At 42.1% G+C, this 16,659-nt stretch overlaps 1 protein-coding gene across 3 annotated transcripts; it reads left to right on the top strand.

The window, feature by feature from the left end:
* The first annotated feature begins 2,023 nt into the window (after positions 1-2,023).
* On the top strand, positions 2,024-12,302 carry FUS (FUS RNA binding protein). Of its 3 annotated transcripts, none has more exons than XM_072597483.1 (15): positions 2,024-2,117; positions 4,256-4,280; positions 4,368-4,522; positions 5,257-5,401; positions 5,537-5,724; positions 5,962-6,223; positions 7,934-7,968; positions 9,450-9,482; positions 9,939-10,042; positions 10,158-10,287; positions 10,587-10,688; positions 11,031-11,154; positions 11,435-11,535; positions 11,652-11,799; positions 12,101-12,302. In XM_072597483.1, the coding sequence occupies exons 1-15, from the start codon at positions 2,105-2,107 to the stop codon at positions 12,138-12,140; spliced, it is 1,605 nt and encodes a 534-aa protein (XP_072453584.1). In that variant the 5' UTR covers positions 2,024-2,104; the 3' UTR covers positions 12,141-12,302. The 3 variants fall into 3 exon arrangements, with proteins under 3 accessions (XP_072453584.1, XP_072453583.1, XP_072453585.1); XM_072597482.1 differs by having other exon boundaries at positions 2,026-2,117; positions 9,936-10,042; XM_072597484.1 differs by having other exon boundaries at positions 2,030-2,117; positions 5,260-5,401.
* Positions 12,303-16,659: the final 4,357 nt, after the last annotated feature.

Below are 16,659 nucleotides of genomic sequence, written 5' to 3'. Positions count from 1 at the left end.
ATTTCCAATGCTTAGTGTAAGTGTTTAACTTTATCTATCTTCTATCTATCTATTCCTTATTAGCCTTCTGAAGTCAAGATTGTTTTATTGATGAGAGAATTCTGAAGTCTTTAAGTGTAATTTATTTATTTTGGTTATTACAGAATTCTTACTTTGTTCTGAATATGTTTTCACATTCTTAAATTTCTTTGAATTCTTCATATTCATCATTTTCAATGGTAAAATAATTTCATTATGTTTAAAAACCACACTTTTTTCAGCCACTTCCAAAACTGACAGGCACGAAATTTGTTTCTGACAAGTACTCCAATAAAACACTCTGTCATATAAATAGGTGGGACCTTTCCCTCTGGTTTTGATCTCGTTGGGGGTATATTTCAGTAGAAGTATTACTGTGTCAAAGGGTATACAGTTAATGATTTTGGGGGTATAATCCCGCATCGTTTGCCAAGTTCATGGGCCAGTTCATGGGCACATCTGCCTTTTCATAGCCCCTTCACCATTCACTATTTTTCTTTTTTCTCGTCTTTGTCAATCTGACAGCTACAATAAAATCAAGGCTATCTTGGACTGGTGAAGGCTGGCCTCCCTGCGGACTTTCCTTTCCTGCCTCCACTTGCAGGTCACCCTCTCTGTGCGTGTTGTGCACTCGAGTGGACACAGTGAAGGAGCAGGTTAGCAAGCACACGATCCTAGAATCCACCCTTGGGTCTTGTGATGTCCGAGCTGAGGAATCCTCAGAGATCATCTGGGCCAGGGTCTGCCTGCAACTAAGAGAGCTAAGAAATCTCGTTTTTTCAAATAAATTCTTTCTCCTTCTCCTTCCCAAACCCCTTGTAACAAAGAATAAAAGAAAACAAGGCTCAGCCCTCTCCCACAAGGGAGGACACATGGGCTCAGGGGGGGCACAGTTCCGCTTCCTCAGGGTACATCTCAAACCAGGCTCAGGTAAGGCTCATCTTTAGGATCTTCCCCACATGTAGATAACGAGCTTTCCTCTAAGAAACATGATCCACGTACAGAGATTATTAAAAGACTATTTCTTTCACCACAGGAAGTGCTTAAGACACGAAAGAACGAACAGGCCCCTGTGGATAGATACAACATCTCAGCCAGCTCAGCCTACCCAAGAAAACGTGCCCTGGAGTCCCAGCGGTTACAGAGCGGGGAACCGTCTGTGCAGGGTCGTCACAGAGGCTGGGAGCGGCGTGGGGGAGGGGAGGGCCTTCGGAACGTGCTCTCCGGCCTGGTCCGCACGAACCTCTTCTCCAGTCTGAATAACGGACACGGCAATAAACCTAAGCCCGTCTGCAGCGTCTGCCAGAGGCCGAGGCGTAAACGCTCACACCGAAAAAGGAACCGCTGGGGCTGGCTCCAGTACACTGCTGCCCGGCAGGGGGCTCCCGGGGGAGGGGGGGGAAGGGGAGCATTACGGCGGGAACTGAGGGGTTACCAGGCTGGATTACGGGGGGAACTGTGTGTGTATGGGGGCCGGAGGCGGGCCAGGCCCCCCGGCCTCCATTGTAACCACAGTGCAGCAGCTCCTCGCCTCCCGCTCCCGGAGGAGGCGACGGGTGGAGGGGAGAGGAGGGGGGGGAGGACTGGCCAACTCCTCCGCTCCAGCCACCGGGCTCCGGAACAGAGCCTGACTTCCTCCCCCTCAATCACCACCAATGGTTCGTTCTCGTACGGCCGTCACCCCTCCCCCTTCACCTCCCCTTCCTTTCTTTTCCTGCCTTTGCTTCAAAGCGTACCATTTTTCTATCCGTAGGGGGAGGCTACAGGTTTTCTGATTAGAATGAAACAATATTACCTCTATGCCCAGCGTAGACAAAATGGGCAAATAAAAAGTTTCCTATAGTCTATATTTTTCATCTCTTTGTGTAGATCACCTCTCAAAATTCCCTAAGTTTGCGTTCGTCCCGTTACATTTCTGCCCGCCCCCATGTCCTAGACTTGGTACAGCCCTCTGCGGTGCGTAGGAGGAGGGGGAGGAGTACATAAGTTTCAGCGCAGGGGGTGGGGTTTTTCAGTCCTCGAGGCGTCGGCGGTCGGCTGCCTTCTATTTTCTGTTGCTCGGCAGCCGGTGTGCGCGTGCGCGGACATGGCCTCCAACGGTAAGAGCTCGTGGGGGAGGTGAGCCGATCCCTGATCGCCTCGCGCGACGGTTGGGTTAGCATTCGGAGCGGCCTGGAGCCCTTTTTGGGGGCCTGGAGTCGGGAGGGAAGGTAGTATGGTTGGATGGGTTGTGGCCGTGTCTGGGAGGAAGGGTCTCATTCTCGCGCGGTCTAGGCGGGAAGTAAGCGGAGGGCGGTAGGCGGGGAGAAGGGAGGCCGCTGTCGCCATCTTGTCCCGTGGTTCTGGCGCGTTAGTGTAGAAGAGCTGACTGGTAGAAGGGCTTTTTTGTGGTATCCTCTTTTTTTGAGAACGAAGCCCCCGGCGGCCTAGGTAGTAGGAGCATAAAGCAGCCGAGGGGAATAACGTTCAGCGCCTTCTCCCGCTGCGAGCTTTTCTCTGCCCGCTTTGTCGCAGTGCCGCATCCGGGCGACTTTGGTGCGCACGCGCGTGGGATCCACGCCCTGCCCGGGAGCGGAGGCCTGATCGGGGTGCGCGCGTCCCTCCCCCCAGGTTCTCAGCATCCCAGATTCTTCCTGGCTCCTCTGTAGACATCCCCCACTCAGCGTTCGCTCTCGCCCCCTTTTCCTGATTCTCTCCCACCTTACGGCCGAGGTTTTGCTCCCAAGGATGGACAGCCTGGCAGTCGGCCGGGAGAGGAGGTTTACCAGGACCCCTTCCCTCCTAGCCCGTTCACTAACGGCCCCGGGAGATCACTTTTGGTGCGTTGGGATTCAGGCCAACCTTCTTATGGAACTCCTTTGTTGAGCTTCTCTCCTTTAGCACTATGAAGGAAGGGTTGGGATTAGCTCTGTCTCCTTGAATGTAATTTCTCTTTATGAGTGGAAAGGGCCGTTTTTTGTTCTGAAAGAATCGGAATTCATGTTCTCTGCCCCAGCCGTCCTTGGGTAAGCAGGGTGATAATTCTGCTTCTGATGGGCATGACCCTTTAGCTTCCCTGGTTGTTGTAATTTGAGCCTTCCTGCAGCCCCGTGAAAAGTAGGGCAGGTAGTCATGACTACGAAGAGATTCAAGCAAGTAAGATTACTTAACCTCTGCCAAAGTCTGAGAAAGGGGCAGAACCCGGACAAAAAAACAAAACAAACGCCACGTTTCTTAATAAGAATGGAGGAAGACATCTGTCTACTTTGGTTATTTGGCTTTCATACTATTCTCCAAAAGAGCCTCAATCCCTTGAACTTAAAAAGGGGTGAGATTTCATGGAAGATGTTTATCTGAGGAGTTCAATACAATGAGACTTCTGGAATACCTCTCTGCTCCATTTCCTGCGAGTCCTTTTTGGGGAGGGAGGACGCCTAAAAAACTGCTTAGCCTTTCTCTGTCTTGGTCTTTATGGTCATATTTCTAACTGTTTGAGTTTTAGTCAGGAAACGTTGGGAATTCATTTTACGAAAATTTTCGTTGACCTTTTTTTGTTGTTTTCACATCCTTTTTATTTCCAAATTATCCTGATCTCATATCTCTACCCCAAACTATTTCTTATAAAAAAGAATAAAAATGGTACCAAAGGCAAGCTGGCAAAACCAATCAAACTCCCTTCCTCCTTGTCTCTCCCCTCCCCATCCCCTTTCAAATAGTAATTATCCTACCATGGATATTCATATCCACATAAACCTACAAAGGAAATTTCGATATATACTCATCTATTTTGGGAGGTATAGCTTGGTATTGTTTCCTGATCCGTTAGCCTTATTTTTAATCAGTTCACATGAATCCTCATGCTTCTCAGAATTCCTCATAGTCTTCATTTTTAGTCCATTTTTCTATGTTTTCACATATACATGAGAGAATGACTTTGGGATGTTTCAATGAATGTGACTTTGTAGACATTGGTGTCTATGGTGTTTTTCTTTAACTTCTTTGGGCTGTGTTTATCATTATCCTTCACGCTGATTTTTTTTTCTTTCTCCAGTCTTTTAGAATGAAAGAAAAATTTTTTTCCAGAAAATCCTCACTTCTATGAACTAGAATATTTAGCTTTATCCTTTTTGTGACACTGCTCCCTCTTTTTAAATTATGCTTTTTTGAGATTAAGCTTTTTGAAGCACATAGGTTTCTGTGTAGGGTTGGTGTATGTACATAAGAGTAATATAATTAAACTTTTTTTTTCCCCTTACAGATTACACTCAACAGGCCACACAAAGGTGAGTATGACATCAAAGGGAATACACTGGTGGCAAGATGTCCCTGTCCCAACTTTCATTTTTTTGATAATTATGTTCTTTTTATAGCTATGGAGCTTACCCTACCCAGCCTGGACAAGGCTATTCCCAACAAAGCAGTCAGCCCTATGGCCAACAGAGCTACAGTGGTTATGGCCAATCAGCTGATACCTCAGGCTATGGTCAGAGCAGCTATGGCTCCTCCTATGGACAAACCCAGAACAGTAAGTATTTGTCATCTTATTCTGGCTACCTTTTTAAAAACTACATTTGGAATCAGGATTTTAGATTTCAAAGGAATTCAGTTTAACAAACATACATTGAGACTTCTGAAATCTCCAAATCCTTTTGTTGCATATCTTCATTTTTTAAAATAAAATCTTTGTCTCATCCCTCCTTAAACCCCAGAATTTAATATGCTAGGACTTCCTTTTACTTTTAAAATGTATTATCCTATTATCCTTTTTTCACACCTCTCTCCCATTAAAAAATGCAAGTGAAAACAGATTTTTATTAGGTGCCCATCTACCCAAGTGGGTAGAGATTAATTTCTTTTAATTTAGATTTGATACTGCTTGAGAGTAAGTGGTTCCACTTTCAAGGAGCTTTTAACTTAGACAGCACTAACTCAGTACTTAAATGTGACACAAAGTGTAACTGACATTTTGAATAAGAGATGCTGCTAGTTGGTAAGATTGCAGAAAATAGGTTGAAATAAGAAGGAACTTAAAGGAATGTTAAAAAAAGGGATTACTTATATAAAGGCAGAATATGGGTATGGATAATATAATAGCTTTGGAGTAACCTTTACATTGAAGGGGGACTATAAAACCTTGGCTGCCAGAAAGTTTGGAGGAAACCTTTTGTAAGCATTTCTTAAGTTTTACTTGACTTGCGTATTTCTTTCTTAGGCTCAGCATGGCTTTTGATCCTTGAATAACTTTTTTTTTTCTTTCAGCAGGCTATAGTACTCAGTCAGCTCCCCAAGGATATGGTTCAACCAGTGGCTATGGCAGCAGCCAGAGTTCCCAACCTTCTTATGGTCAGCAATCATCCTATCCTGGCTACAGCCAGCAGCCAGCCCCTAGCAGCGCTTCAGGGAGGTGAGTTTGGAGAAAGTACTAAAGATTGAGGATAGGTTATTGCATTAAAGATAATATGAGGTAGAAGATAGAAAAATGGAAATGAAGATAAGGAAGGGTGATCTGTTTTAATTTATTTTCTCTCCTTTTCCTTAGCTATGGTAGCAGCTCTCAGAGCAGTAGCTATGGGCAGCCCCAGAGTGGGGGCTATGGTCAGCAGTCTGGCTATGGTGGACAGCAAAGCTCCTATGGACAGCAACAAAGCACCTATAATCCCCCTCAGGGATATGGCCAGCAGAACCAGTATAACAGCAGCAGCGGGGGTGGTGGAGGAGGTGGTGGAGGTAAGACCGTTTCTTTTTATCTTTTGCCTCTAGCACTTGCCAACACCCTTTTCTAAGGATCTGTATTCTCTGCCTTACAGTTGTTATATTTTTGATCCTAAAACTTAGAGGGTGGTTTTTAGTTTTTTGTCAATTCACATTATGATCCCTAGGTTCAGCCTTCACCTTTATTTTAGCCTAAGGCTTCTGAATCTCCCATCCCTAGAATCTGGATATCCTTCTTTTCTTCCATAACAGGTAGCTATGGCCAAGATCAGACATCTATGAGTAGTGGCAGTGGTGGTGGCTATGGCAGCCAGGACCAGAGTGGAGGTGGTAGCAGCAGCAGCTATGGGGGTGGCCAACAGGACCGAGGGGGAAGAGGACGAGGAGGTGGCGGCGGCAGTGGAAGCAGTGGCGGCGGCGGCGGCAGTGGCAGTGGTGGTGGTTACAACCGTAGCAGTGGTGGCTATGAGCCCAGAGGTCGTGGAGGTGGCCGTGGAGGCAGAGGTGGCATGGGGTAGGTGTCTTGCAGGGAGCTTAGGGAATATTTCTAAATGGGTGGTAAGGGTTGCATGGATTTATCTCCCTTTCCTCAACCTAGTCCCCAGGGATGCATGGGTTAGTTTTCAGGGATTTGGGGGTGGTGGTGTTTGGTTTGGGGGAGTGACTCTTCTCATCTACCCCACTGTGCTAGTTTGATTTTTGTGGGGGACTTAGGAGTAGGCACCTTTACCTTTCTTACCTTCTTCCCATGACCCTGCTGAACAAAGGGTGAGAGGAAACTTACAGTTTCATCTCCAGGGAGAAATGTGGGTTTAAATGGTCTGGATTGTAGTTACTATGTATGCTCTCATTGTAAAGGATTTGCCCAACCTTTGGCAGAAACGTTAGAGAGGGATGGTATCTTCTTCCTCTGCCAGGAAATGAGGTGGGTGGGATCTCTGCCGCTACACCCATCATCCCACATGACCTTTCTTTTCTGAGAGTTGGTTGATAAGAATTTAGCTGCCCCCACAACTGACTGATCCTTCCTGATCACTATGTGTGTGACCTTGTAACTGGAATTAGCTGTTCTCACTGAGTTGCAGGCCTTAGAGCAAATGCTCTTGACACAGTGGTCTTCGGTCCTATTAACCACTTTTCCCCTTCTCCCTTGGCTACTATCTTTCTTGAATATGATCAGTGTGTCAGGCTGGATTTCCCTTCGGCCCTTTTTCCCCCACATAGTTTCTTTAAAGAAAAACCTCAGACTTGACATTAAAAAATTTCTGTCAAACCTGGTAAAAAAATGGTCTTAGTGACCCCACTGTCTCAATGTCTTATCCTTTGAAATGGGGAAAGGATTGTCAGTGTGTTTTTGTCTTTAAAAACAAACAAACAAACAAAAACCAAAACTTTTAATCATTTGTACTTATACCAGGTAAGTATTTTTCATGGGTGGGCGGGGGCAATTAAAAAAAAAACCCGCCCAAAAAAAATCAGGAAAATCTGTGTGTTTGATGCAAAACTTAAAAAAAAAAGCAACTGTTAATGTGACTGTTAACTTGCTCTGCATTTTATGTGCCACAGGTATGAAAGGTGACATTGCAAATACTCCGCTCTTCTCACAGTGTAGAAGGGGTGACCCCTGGGGGGAATGACCAAAAACAGCTCAGTAGTTAGGACAGGGCTTAGCTAAGAGTTTGTCTCGCTTTAAGGGGAAATCGCCTTTGGTTTTGACTTCATGGATGGGGGTTGGGTTTGCTTGCTGCTTTCAAAGCAAAACCACAAAAATCACTTGTGTTCAGGGCTACCCCAGCCCGGTGTGAAGTGTCTTCTGGGTAAATTGGGGACAGGGTTTTTAAACCAACTTCTTGGTTTGTCGAAACCACTTACTACAAGAGGAAAAAACAACTGCCACATCGGAAGAACGACAAAGGAAAACGGGTCACTTTTTCCAGAGGAAATGGAGATATGTATTTAATATAAAACATTAAAAAAAAAAAACAAACCAAAAACCAAAACATTAAACTGTGTCTGAGAAACTGCACACATGTGTGTGTGTGACATGCTCAAAGGTCAGATTGAGGGGTGGTCAGGAAGGAATGTATCTTAGTAGCCACTTGTCTCTTCTCCCAAAACAAATATCCACATTGGGGAGAGTTGTACAAAAAAACAAAAAAAGCCCAAACACCCTGTTGTAGCCGTTGGAAGCTTCATGTCCTTTCTTCTAACTTGTCTTCTCCAGCGGAAGTGACCGAGGTGGCTTCAATAAATTTGGTGGTAAGTGAACAGAGTTTCCAAAATTCCCAACCCCCGGCAATGCTTTGTCTGATTGTTCATTTGCAGATGTCTTCGTGTTTTTTTAAGTGTCAAAGAGGTTTGAAGTGTCCAGAATCACCTCCAGCAGGGTTGGGATATAGAGTGCCACCTACTGCCAGATTGTGTTATAACCTCTGGAGAGGGTGAAACAGTTGCCTGGTACCAAATTGGTTTGACTGGCTGACTTTTCTCAAAGGTTGAGGATGTCTAATAGACATGGAAGGAGGAGGGTGGGTTATAAGAACACCCATTTAGGGACAACTTATGAGATCCTCTGGAGAGAATGTGATAACATGGTGCCATCTGGCTTTAGGATCTTTGGACCTGTGTTTCTGAGGTTAGGAGAACAATAACCTAAATGTCTTAATTTCTGGGGGAGGGCTATGAAACACTGTCTGGCCTGGGTAGGACATAGCTGTGTATATTTTATTAGGTACTGAATGGTATTATCCAATTGTAAGATATGTACTCTAGCTTTCCCCAGGTGGGACTAGCTGCTAGTTTGGGAAGGAAGGTGTGGACTACTTCAGGAAAACTGAGTGTATGTGTGGCTCATGGGAAATAACCAGGTCTTTAAAGAACAATAATGTGACTTCATGAAAAAATGGAAATTTTTAAAAGTCTCCCATTAAGCTGGAAACTTTCTGGTCTGGTTGACACATGGTTTCTTGAATTGTCACTCAACATTTAAAACCAAAGGCTCATGTGTTTATGAATTAGGTGTGCATTCAGTGTGTGTATATGATTTTTTTGTACATGGTGAATTCAGATAAATACTGGTCACAAATGGTCTCTGGAAAGAAATAGAGGCTGTAAACATGGAAATTCAAGATTTTTCTGGTCTGTTCCCTGGGACATGCTATTTTAAAAATACACACAGATATTATATGAATGTATGTGGCTTGGGAAAACTTACATGGTTTAAGAAAATGGTTTCTGAAAGCTGAAGCAATAGAAAATGGTTTCAAGAGGGCAAATAATCTTGGTTTTAAAAGTTTTGGAGAAGTTGGGTGCGCATCATGCGCTGGTGGTGAATGCCCTCATCTCTCTGGGTTGAGAGAATGGGGCTAAGCTTATAGCATTTGGTTTGGTAAATATTGTGGGGTTCCTTCTCTCCTCCCCTCAACCAGCCTGTGCTGAGATTTCCCAGCCTATGCTGGGGAGGCATTGTTTATTCTAGAGTGTGGAGTTACCCCTGTGGGGCTCAGGTTACATATCTTAAAGGACAGGGAGGGGCTTGTCTCCTCCCCACCCCTGCTCAGGGTTTTCTTCCTCTGGGCACCAAACCCAGGACAGGGTTTGGGGTGAGGCTGTGAGCACATAACTTGGTTACAGTTTGCAAGAGTGTGTTTGGATTTGGTGTTTTTGTCTGACTTCCCTGTTTCTATTCCTCTCTCCTGACTAATGGGTATCTTGTTTTCCTTTTTTTCATGTTATTCAAGGGCCCAGGGACCAAGGATCACGCCATGACTCTGGTGAGCCACAATCCATAAGGGGAGAAGGGGTGGAGGTTAACAAAATAGAATAGAGGTCCTTAGTGGTTTGGGTTTTCCATATTGGAAAGTATTTTTGGGAACAAAGTTGGTAACTAGAAGTGGAGTTAAGAAGCCCAAGGACATGAGGTTATGGGGATAAAAGAGCCAGGTAACTCCTGGACATTAGGGAGTTTTGAGTGGAGGAAAGAAGAGCTTTATGGCATTCTGACATTCTAGCAAGATTGTTGGAGAGTTTTAAACAACTTCAAAACAAATCAACTTATTTTCAACTAAGCCTTTTCTTTCTATACTTGAGTATATCATAAATTGCTTTAGGCTAGGAATGTCTTATGCATATTGGATTGATTAAGTATTAAATATTTAATTAATTTTTCTTTGTTTCTTCTTGTCTCTTATTTTTTCCCTTGCAATTCTTTTGATGTGTTTCCCTAGCAGAACAGGATAATTCTGATAATAATACCATCTTCGTCCAAGGCTTGGGTGAAAATGTTACCATTGAGTCCGTGGCAGATTACTTCAAGCAGATTGGCATTATTAAGGTACTCTAGGGAGCATAAGGGAATGGAGAAAGGCATCTAGGTATAAGGGGGAAAGTAAAGCATCATCAATTTTTGGTTCATGGGAGAATTTTAACTTCTGTGTTTACTCTTTTAGACTAATAAGAAGACAGGGCAACCTATGATCAACTTGTATACAGACAGAGAGACAGGAAAGCTGAAAGGAGAGGCTACAGTATCATTTGATGATCCCCCCTCTGCCAAGGCAGCTATTGATTGGTTTGATGGTAAGTTGAAAAGGGGTATAATGAAGGAATTGACTCATCTATCTAAATATTACGCTTAAATCATTAAGGAGTTGATTATTTTCAAATTCAATAGACTTGGTACTTTTCCTGTTTTATTATTACATTGTTTTCTTGGCTCAATTATATCATTCAAGGTTAGAAAATCATGTTCCCTTTTAGCTCCTCTATAGTTTCACTTCTGGGTATGTAGAAGTCGTTACTTTTATTAGTAATGTCTTGAAAATGTGACCTATGCTTGAGATTCTTGGACTTAAATTTTCCTTTTTCTCTTCTCTTAGGTAAAGATTTTTCTGGGAACCCCATTAAAGTCTCCTTTGCTACTCGAAGAGCAGACTTTAATAGAGGAGGTGGCAATGGTCGTGGTGGTCGTGGTCGTGGAGGTGAAACTGATACTTAAATACAGGGTGGATAGTTCATATTGGGAGGTTTGGCATGGAACATGGGTCAAGGCAGTTTTGATTCTGAAGTGGCTCTTTTGGTAGAAATTATTGATGCGTGTGGGTATAGAGTCAGATATATAGTATAATGTCAGATGTTCTATTTGTCAGGCACTGTGCTTATGCTTAAGTGCTTAAAAGGGGAAGGGGACAAAGGATTATTTTGGGGAATGATTGCTACAAACAAGAATTTAAATGGGGGAAACTTAAGAATAATCATTGATAGAAGGTATTCAGGAACTGGGGCATTTAAAAACTGACTACCCTCCCCTAAATTATTTGCAGGACCAATGGGCCGTGGAGGCTTTGGAGGTGGTGGCAGTGGTGGTGGTAGCAGAGGAGGATTCCCTAGTGGAGGTGGTGGTGGTGGAGGGCAACAGAGAGCTGGAGATTGGAAGTGTCCTAATCCGTGAGTAAAAGGATTCTCTGCCAAATCTTACTCTGATATGGCTGTCTATTATTTCTATTCTAGCCTTTTAAAATAGTTACCTTTCTTGCCCTTTTCCTTCCCTTGCTGGAGGACACTAGAATCTGTTTATCTTTTAAAATTTTCATTTCCATCACTTTGCACGCATGTTGACACATAATACTTCTGTGCTTTTTCATTCATTAAACTCTAAATCACCATATTCCCAAACCCTCTTATGCTTGTTCAGTCCTTTATAACAGTGTGTCACTTTTGTCTTCAGCATATGTGAAAATATGAACTTTTCTTGGAGAAACGAGTGTAACCAGTGTAAAGCACCTAAACCTGATGGACCTGGAGGGGGCCCTGGAGGCTCTCACATGGGTAAGGGTTGTAGTAGGGAAAAGAAGATGGATTGGTCTGGAGGACAGGGAAGGGGAAAGATGGGAGAATGGGAGAAATATTCTAAAACCATCCCCTTGTTTACTTTTTATTTCTAGGGGGTAATTTTGGAGATGATCGGAGAGGTGGCAGAGGTGGCTATGACCGTGGAGGGTACCGAGGCAGAGGCGGGGACCGAGGGGGATTCCGAGGGGGCCGGGGTGGAGGGGACAGAGGTGGCTTTGGACCTGGCAAGATGGATTCAAGGTGAGTGACTTAACTACTTGAATATGAAGGGAGTTTTAATTATTGGGGTTTGATTGAAAGAAACAGACATTAGTGATGTCCTATAATGTAAGGGTTACAAGGCTCAAGAGTTGTTCACAGGCAAAACAAGACACATCCCATTCCTTATACCCCATCTAGATATCCATGCCTTGAAATGAAGGAGGGTAAAAGTGGGTAGAGGGAAGTCTTACTTAATAATACTGTGGGGAGCATGGGAATAAAGGTGATAATAACCCCTACTCCTTCAGTGATGGTTGTTTTTTGATTCTGCTTCTTGCAGGGGTGAACACAGACAAGACAGACGGGAGAGGCCGTATTAGCCTGGCTCAGGCATCTCTGGACCATCTTTTCTTCCAGACCCTACTGTTGTGCCCTTTATTTTGTAACCATCCCACCCAGTTCCCTATCCTTGTTTTGTGTCGGACTTTGTAATTGTAACCATGTTCCCAGCTCCCATTAAATGCCATTGTTTTAGTTATCAAGTTATTGTTCCTCTCCTGGTAGAGAGGAGTAAGGACACTCCCTATCCATTCTTCCCCACCTCTTAGCTACCCACCTTAGCTGGGTAAGTATCTGAGGCAGAGAATCACAGATACTGGACCCCAGATGAGTAATAACTTTAATTCCTCATTTCAGAAGCATTTGCTGAGACCCCATCATCTTTGTGTTTCTGCTTTCAAACCTAAAGACTTTATATAAGGTTTTAAATTAAAGTTTTGTGTCAGGTTAATCATCACATAAACTATTAAATAGGGAACACAGTGATGTTTAGGCCATCTGGTCAGGACTAGGCATGTCTTATACCTTAGGATGAGATATATTCCTTTACTCTTCATGACGTGTGTTTTCGCCTGGCCTATGTTGTATGATGGTGGCAGAGAAGATTTGAAGGAGAGACCCAGGTTACATCATTGGATTTGAAGAATTAGTATATTGTTTCTCCCCAGTGTTAATCATTTTTATCAGTTTTTCTTTTGAGCCTCAGATAAGGCAGGAAAAAAGGAAAATGGGGTCCTGAAAGGTCATTTGCTTCTTCCATGTCCCAGGGCAGGGCGAGGGCTGTGGTATTTGGGATGGGTATGAAGAATTGTCAAGAGACAAGACCCCTCTCTGAACTAGAGAGCTCTCTGTCCTTTGGATTGAGAAAGTTGGCCTCACAAGAACATGGGAGGCAGAGTCTGCCTCTTACTTTCTCACTCTTAGCTGTCAGAGCATCCTTTTTCAGCAGAGTATAGAAAGAGGCACAACTGAGGACCAGGAACATACAGGGTGATTGTTTATTCTGCACGAGCTTGAGCCATTTCTCTCAGTGGCAGCTTTCATTCTGAGTGTTAATATTAGTACTTTTTATCAGAGAGCCTTGCTGATAAATGAAAAATATTAGTAGTATTTTATTGTCATGGCTATACAACATATAGATGTTTTCCTTTAGTAAGCAATAACTGAACCCTAATGGGATGAAGAAAGGCTGTCATAATTGCACAACTGTTGGATCATTCTAACTTAAAGGTGACTAAAGTGGGTATTTAGGGAGTTTTGGATATAGGGAAAAGGAGTAAATAAATATTCATTGAACAAAATTCTATAGTGCTAATCTCAATGCTGAAGTTTTAAAGTCTGTACACTGAGGGGAAGGGCAGGAAAAGAGTGAAAGGTTACCTGACTGTCTATTGGAAATTCTTCCTCTCTAGCTTTTATCAAATTTGGCTATATCCCAGTTTCATCTGTTGTAAGGCCATTGTGAATGAAAATGAACCAAATAAGAGAACTTGGAAATTACTTCATTAAAATGAAGCTATTCCTGGCAGGCAAGACCTTAAACCAGAATTAACAGTAAACAGAGACTTAACTCGGGGAGCCAGTCTGTTGGAATAGATAGGGGTGGTATAGGGTTTAATTTGTAGTGTGGGACTGAAGCCAGGTTCTTAGTTTCTGTCAGTTTTGCTTCGAGACTGTAAAACTCCGGTCTCTTTGGCATCCTAACGCTCATCTTGCCTTTTTTTGGAACACTTAACACCTTTTATTAATGCACAGTTGTGAGGGCAAGTTCTCTTTAGCCTGGAATATGTCGACTTTTGACTCAGTAGATAACACTAATGTAACAGTAACTTTGCCAGTGCTTTTTTCCCCCTAATCTAGGAGGCAGGAGAAGTTATCACTTAGTCCATGCAAAGAAACAAATCTGTAAGGCCTCAAACTAAGGACTTCTGCTAATCCATTACTCTTTACAATATGAAAACTACTAGTTGTAATTTTTATTCCCTGACAGTGTTTAAGGTTAATTTTTTCTTAACTGGAGGCTGAAAATTAACCAGTACTCCTAACCAGTAATCCTGTTGTGGTTTCAAGTCTTAACCTATTAATCCTATGGTATGCCTCAGCTTTTCAGGAGACTTTCTGCAGTCCCTAAAACTGCAGAAAATCCTCCAGATGGAGTCAGAAGGGAAATCAACATTAATGCAATTTAAGATTACTGTGTTTTTTTCAATCAAATTTTTGTTCTTTCCATCTCTTTCTCCCCTCTTTGTGGGGGAAAAATTGTAACATATAGGTATAGTTGAACAAAACTTTATCCCTCCCCCCAAATCTGCCATATCATCCTGGTCCTTTGGAATCAGTCATTGCTTTATCTCAAGAGTTTTTTTTAAGGTTAAATTGAGAAAGGTAGAAGATTTGAGAGTGAATCTCCTGGTCAGGGCTGTGATGCTGGCTGTGAGTTATAGGGAAAGTCACTTTTAAACTCAAATGTCCTACTTAACTTAAAATCACAGGGAACAATTGTCGATCTGTATTGGTAAAGGGAATTGTCTCTCCAAATCACAGGACCGTTTAAAAGAAATTAGCTTTTTTTGTCTGCTGTATCACCTCAATTGTTGGGTTTTGAAGTCATATCAAATTCCCCAGCTCATTGTTACGTGAGTAGGGTCTCTTGCAATTCATCTGTTTTTGGATCCAAGCAAAGAACAATTTCATTTGCTTAAGATGCTACCTATTGGTGATCTTATAGGCTATGATAACTTTTTGAGTTCAGTTGATTCTACTATTTGCAATTATTTGTGTATTCTAAGATTCTTAGGCTACCATGTTGAATATAGATAGGCTAAGACATTCCCACATCTAGTAGGTTAGTAATGAGCCTATCAAAAAGCATGTTAGTCTGGCATGATTTTAAAATGTTTTAATTTTTGAGTCATTCGTCATCCTGCTAGCCTCCAAAATGAATCCTCTTGACAAGAAAAAGTTGTATACAAACCTGTTGTATGGACACTGGTATTCTGTCATAGGGAGTTCCATGACTGCTATGAAGGAGTTAGTTATTCTGTAGGATCTTCATTAGTTTTCTCTTATTAAAAGTTGTGTATGTATTTTAAGGGAATCTTAAATTTAAACCACTAGTCTTTTCTTGATTCTGCATCCTTTCATAGACATCATGTTTCTCTGAATTCTTTTGTCATTAATGATGTTTCAGCATATTCATTGAATGGATTCCCATTTGTTGGGAACACATTTTACTTGTATTATGAAGTATTACAATGAATATTGTAGTACATGTTGAAACTTAATTCTGAAAAAAAAAAATGTTTCATTTCCATGGCCTCTTCCCATGTTGTGGAACTTAATGGGTTGGCATAGTGAACCCTTGCAGGCCTTTAGGTCATTCCTGTTTATTTTCATTACTAAAAAAAAAAAATTGATGCTTATGGTGCATTGTTTAAACATAGATCCTTTTTTTCTTCACCTACTCAGCAGGCCATTCTTTATAGTAAAATAGGAAAGTTTGCTAATAAGTACCTTGATTATAGTCCGATGGTTTTGGTAACTACAGTTTCTCTTTTATTGTGCTCAAATCATCCCATGTATACTAAATATTGGTGATGGCTATAGTTCACTAGATTTTTTCATAATCATACTGCTTTCTGGCCTCCATTTTTGTAGCATTTACTTGCTTAAGAGTTTCCTTTTTAATTACAGGAGTTTTGGCAATCATTCCTGTACACAACTCCTTCAATATAATTCAGGTTTGGTGATTTGTATTAGATAATTAGGTTTTTATCTCATTAATCTTCAGTTTATTGAACCATTTTTTCCTAAGCACATTTTGGTAGGTTCTTTATGGAATACATGAAAACAGCAACAATCATAAGATTGGTTTGAAGGTAGTTTTCACACTAAAAATCCGGATCTATTCGAAAGCTCTTTTCCTTGTTAAGTAGAAGCAAAATAGAAGTGGATTAGTGTTGCTTTGTCTTTTCTGAAGCTGAAAAGGTCTTTCCTCCCCAAATTTGTCATTGTGAGCTTTTTGACTTTATTGGCAGTAATACTATATCATCATATTTCTTAGATATCACTAATTCCCTCTTTAACTTCACAGTGCATCTTAGGTAGATAAAAGCTTATTTAGGTACTCAGAATCATTTTGTGACTTTTTTATGTGAATTTTGATTTGAAGATCCACTCATGGTTTTTGTATAAACTGCCTTTAGAACTTTAGGGATTTGTAATAAGCCAGATACTTTACTTTTCTCTTAATTCTGAAATCTCTTGTAAGGTTTTCAGCCTGCCCCCACCAAAGCTCATCCTTACCACTTTGTTGCTTATTTATGAGAATCAAGTTTAGAGTTATAGTATCTCATTGCTTTTACCTTCTGGAAAGTGGAATTATTGGCATGGTAAATCAAAAGTGTTTTGCTGATTTTAGTTTATTTTGCCAGTTTTAGCAGAGTTCTGCAGATAATTGATTAGCTACTTTCCTAGTTTTGTTAGCTCAGTTGATAGCATCCTTTAGAGAACCTGGTATTTTAATACCTTTGCCCCTCTTGGCCTTAAGTTTCCTCATCT

The sequence above is a fragment of the Notamacropus eugenii genome, chromosome 3 (assembly GCF_028372415.1).
Source record: "Notamacropus eugenii isolate mMacEug1 chromosome 3, mMacEug1.pri_v2, whole genome shotgun sequence".
NCBI classification, from domain to species: Eukaryota; Metazoa; Chordata; class Mammalia; order Diprotodontia; family Macropodidae; genus Notamacropus; species Notamacropus eugenii.
This window is presented reverse-complemented; position numbering and strand designations above follow the sequence as displayed.

What these genes read in the sequence shown, in the direction of transcription:
- FUS (XM_072597482.1), top strand. An exon ending in CCTAGCAGCGCTTCAGGGAG is followed by an intron (nt 5,402 to 5,536) that starts GTGAGTTTGGAG and finishes CCTTTTCCTTAG; the next exon opens with CTATGGTAGCAGCTCTCAGA. An exon ending in TGGTGGTCGTGGTCGTGGAG is followed by an intron (nt 10,689 to 11,030) that starts GTGAAACTGATA and finishes AATTATTTGCAG; the next exon opens with GACCAATGGGCCGTGGAGGC.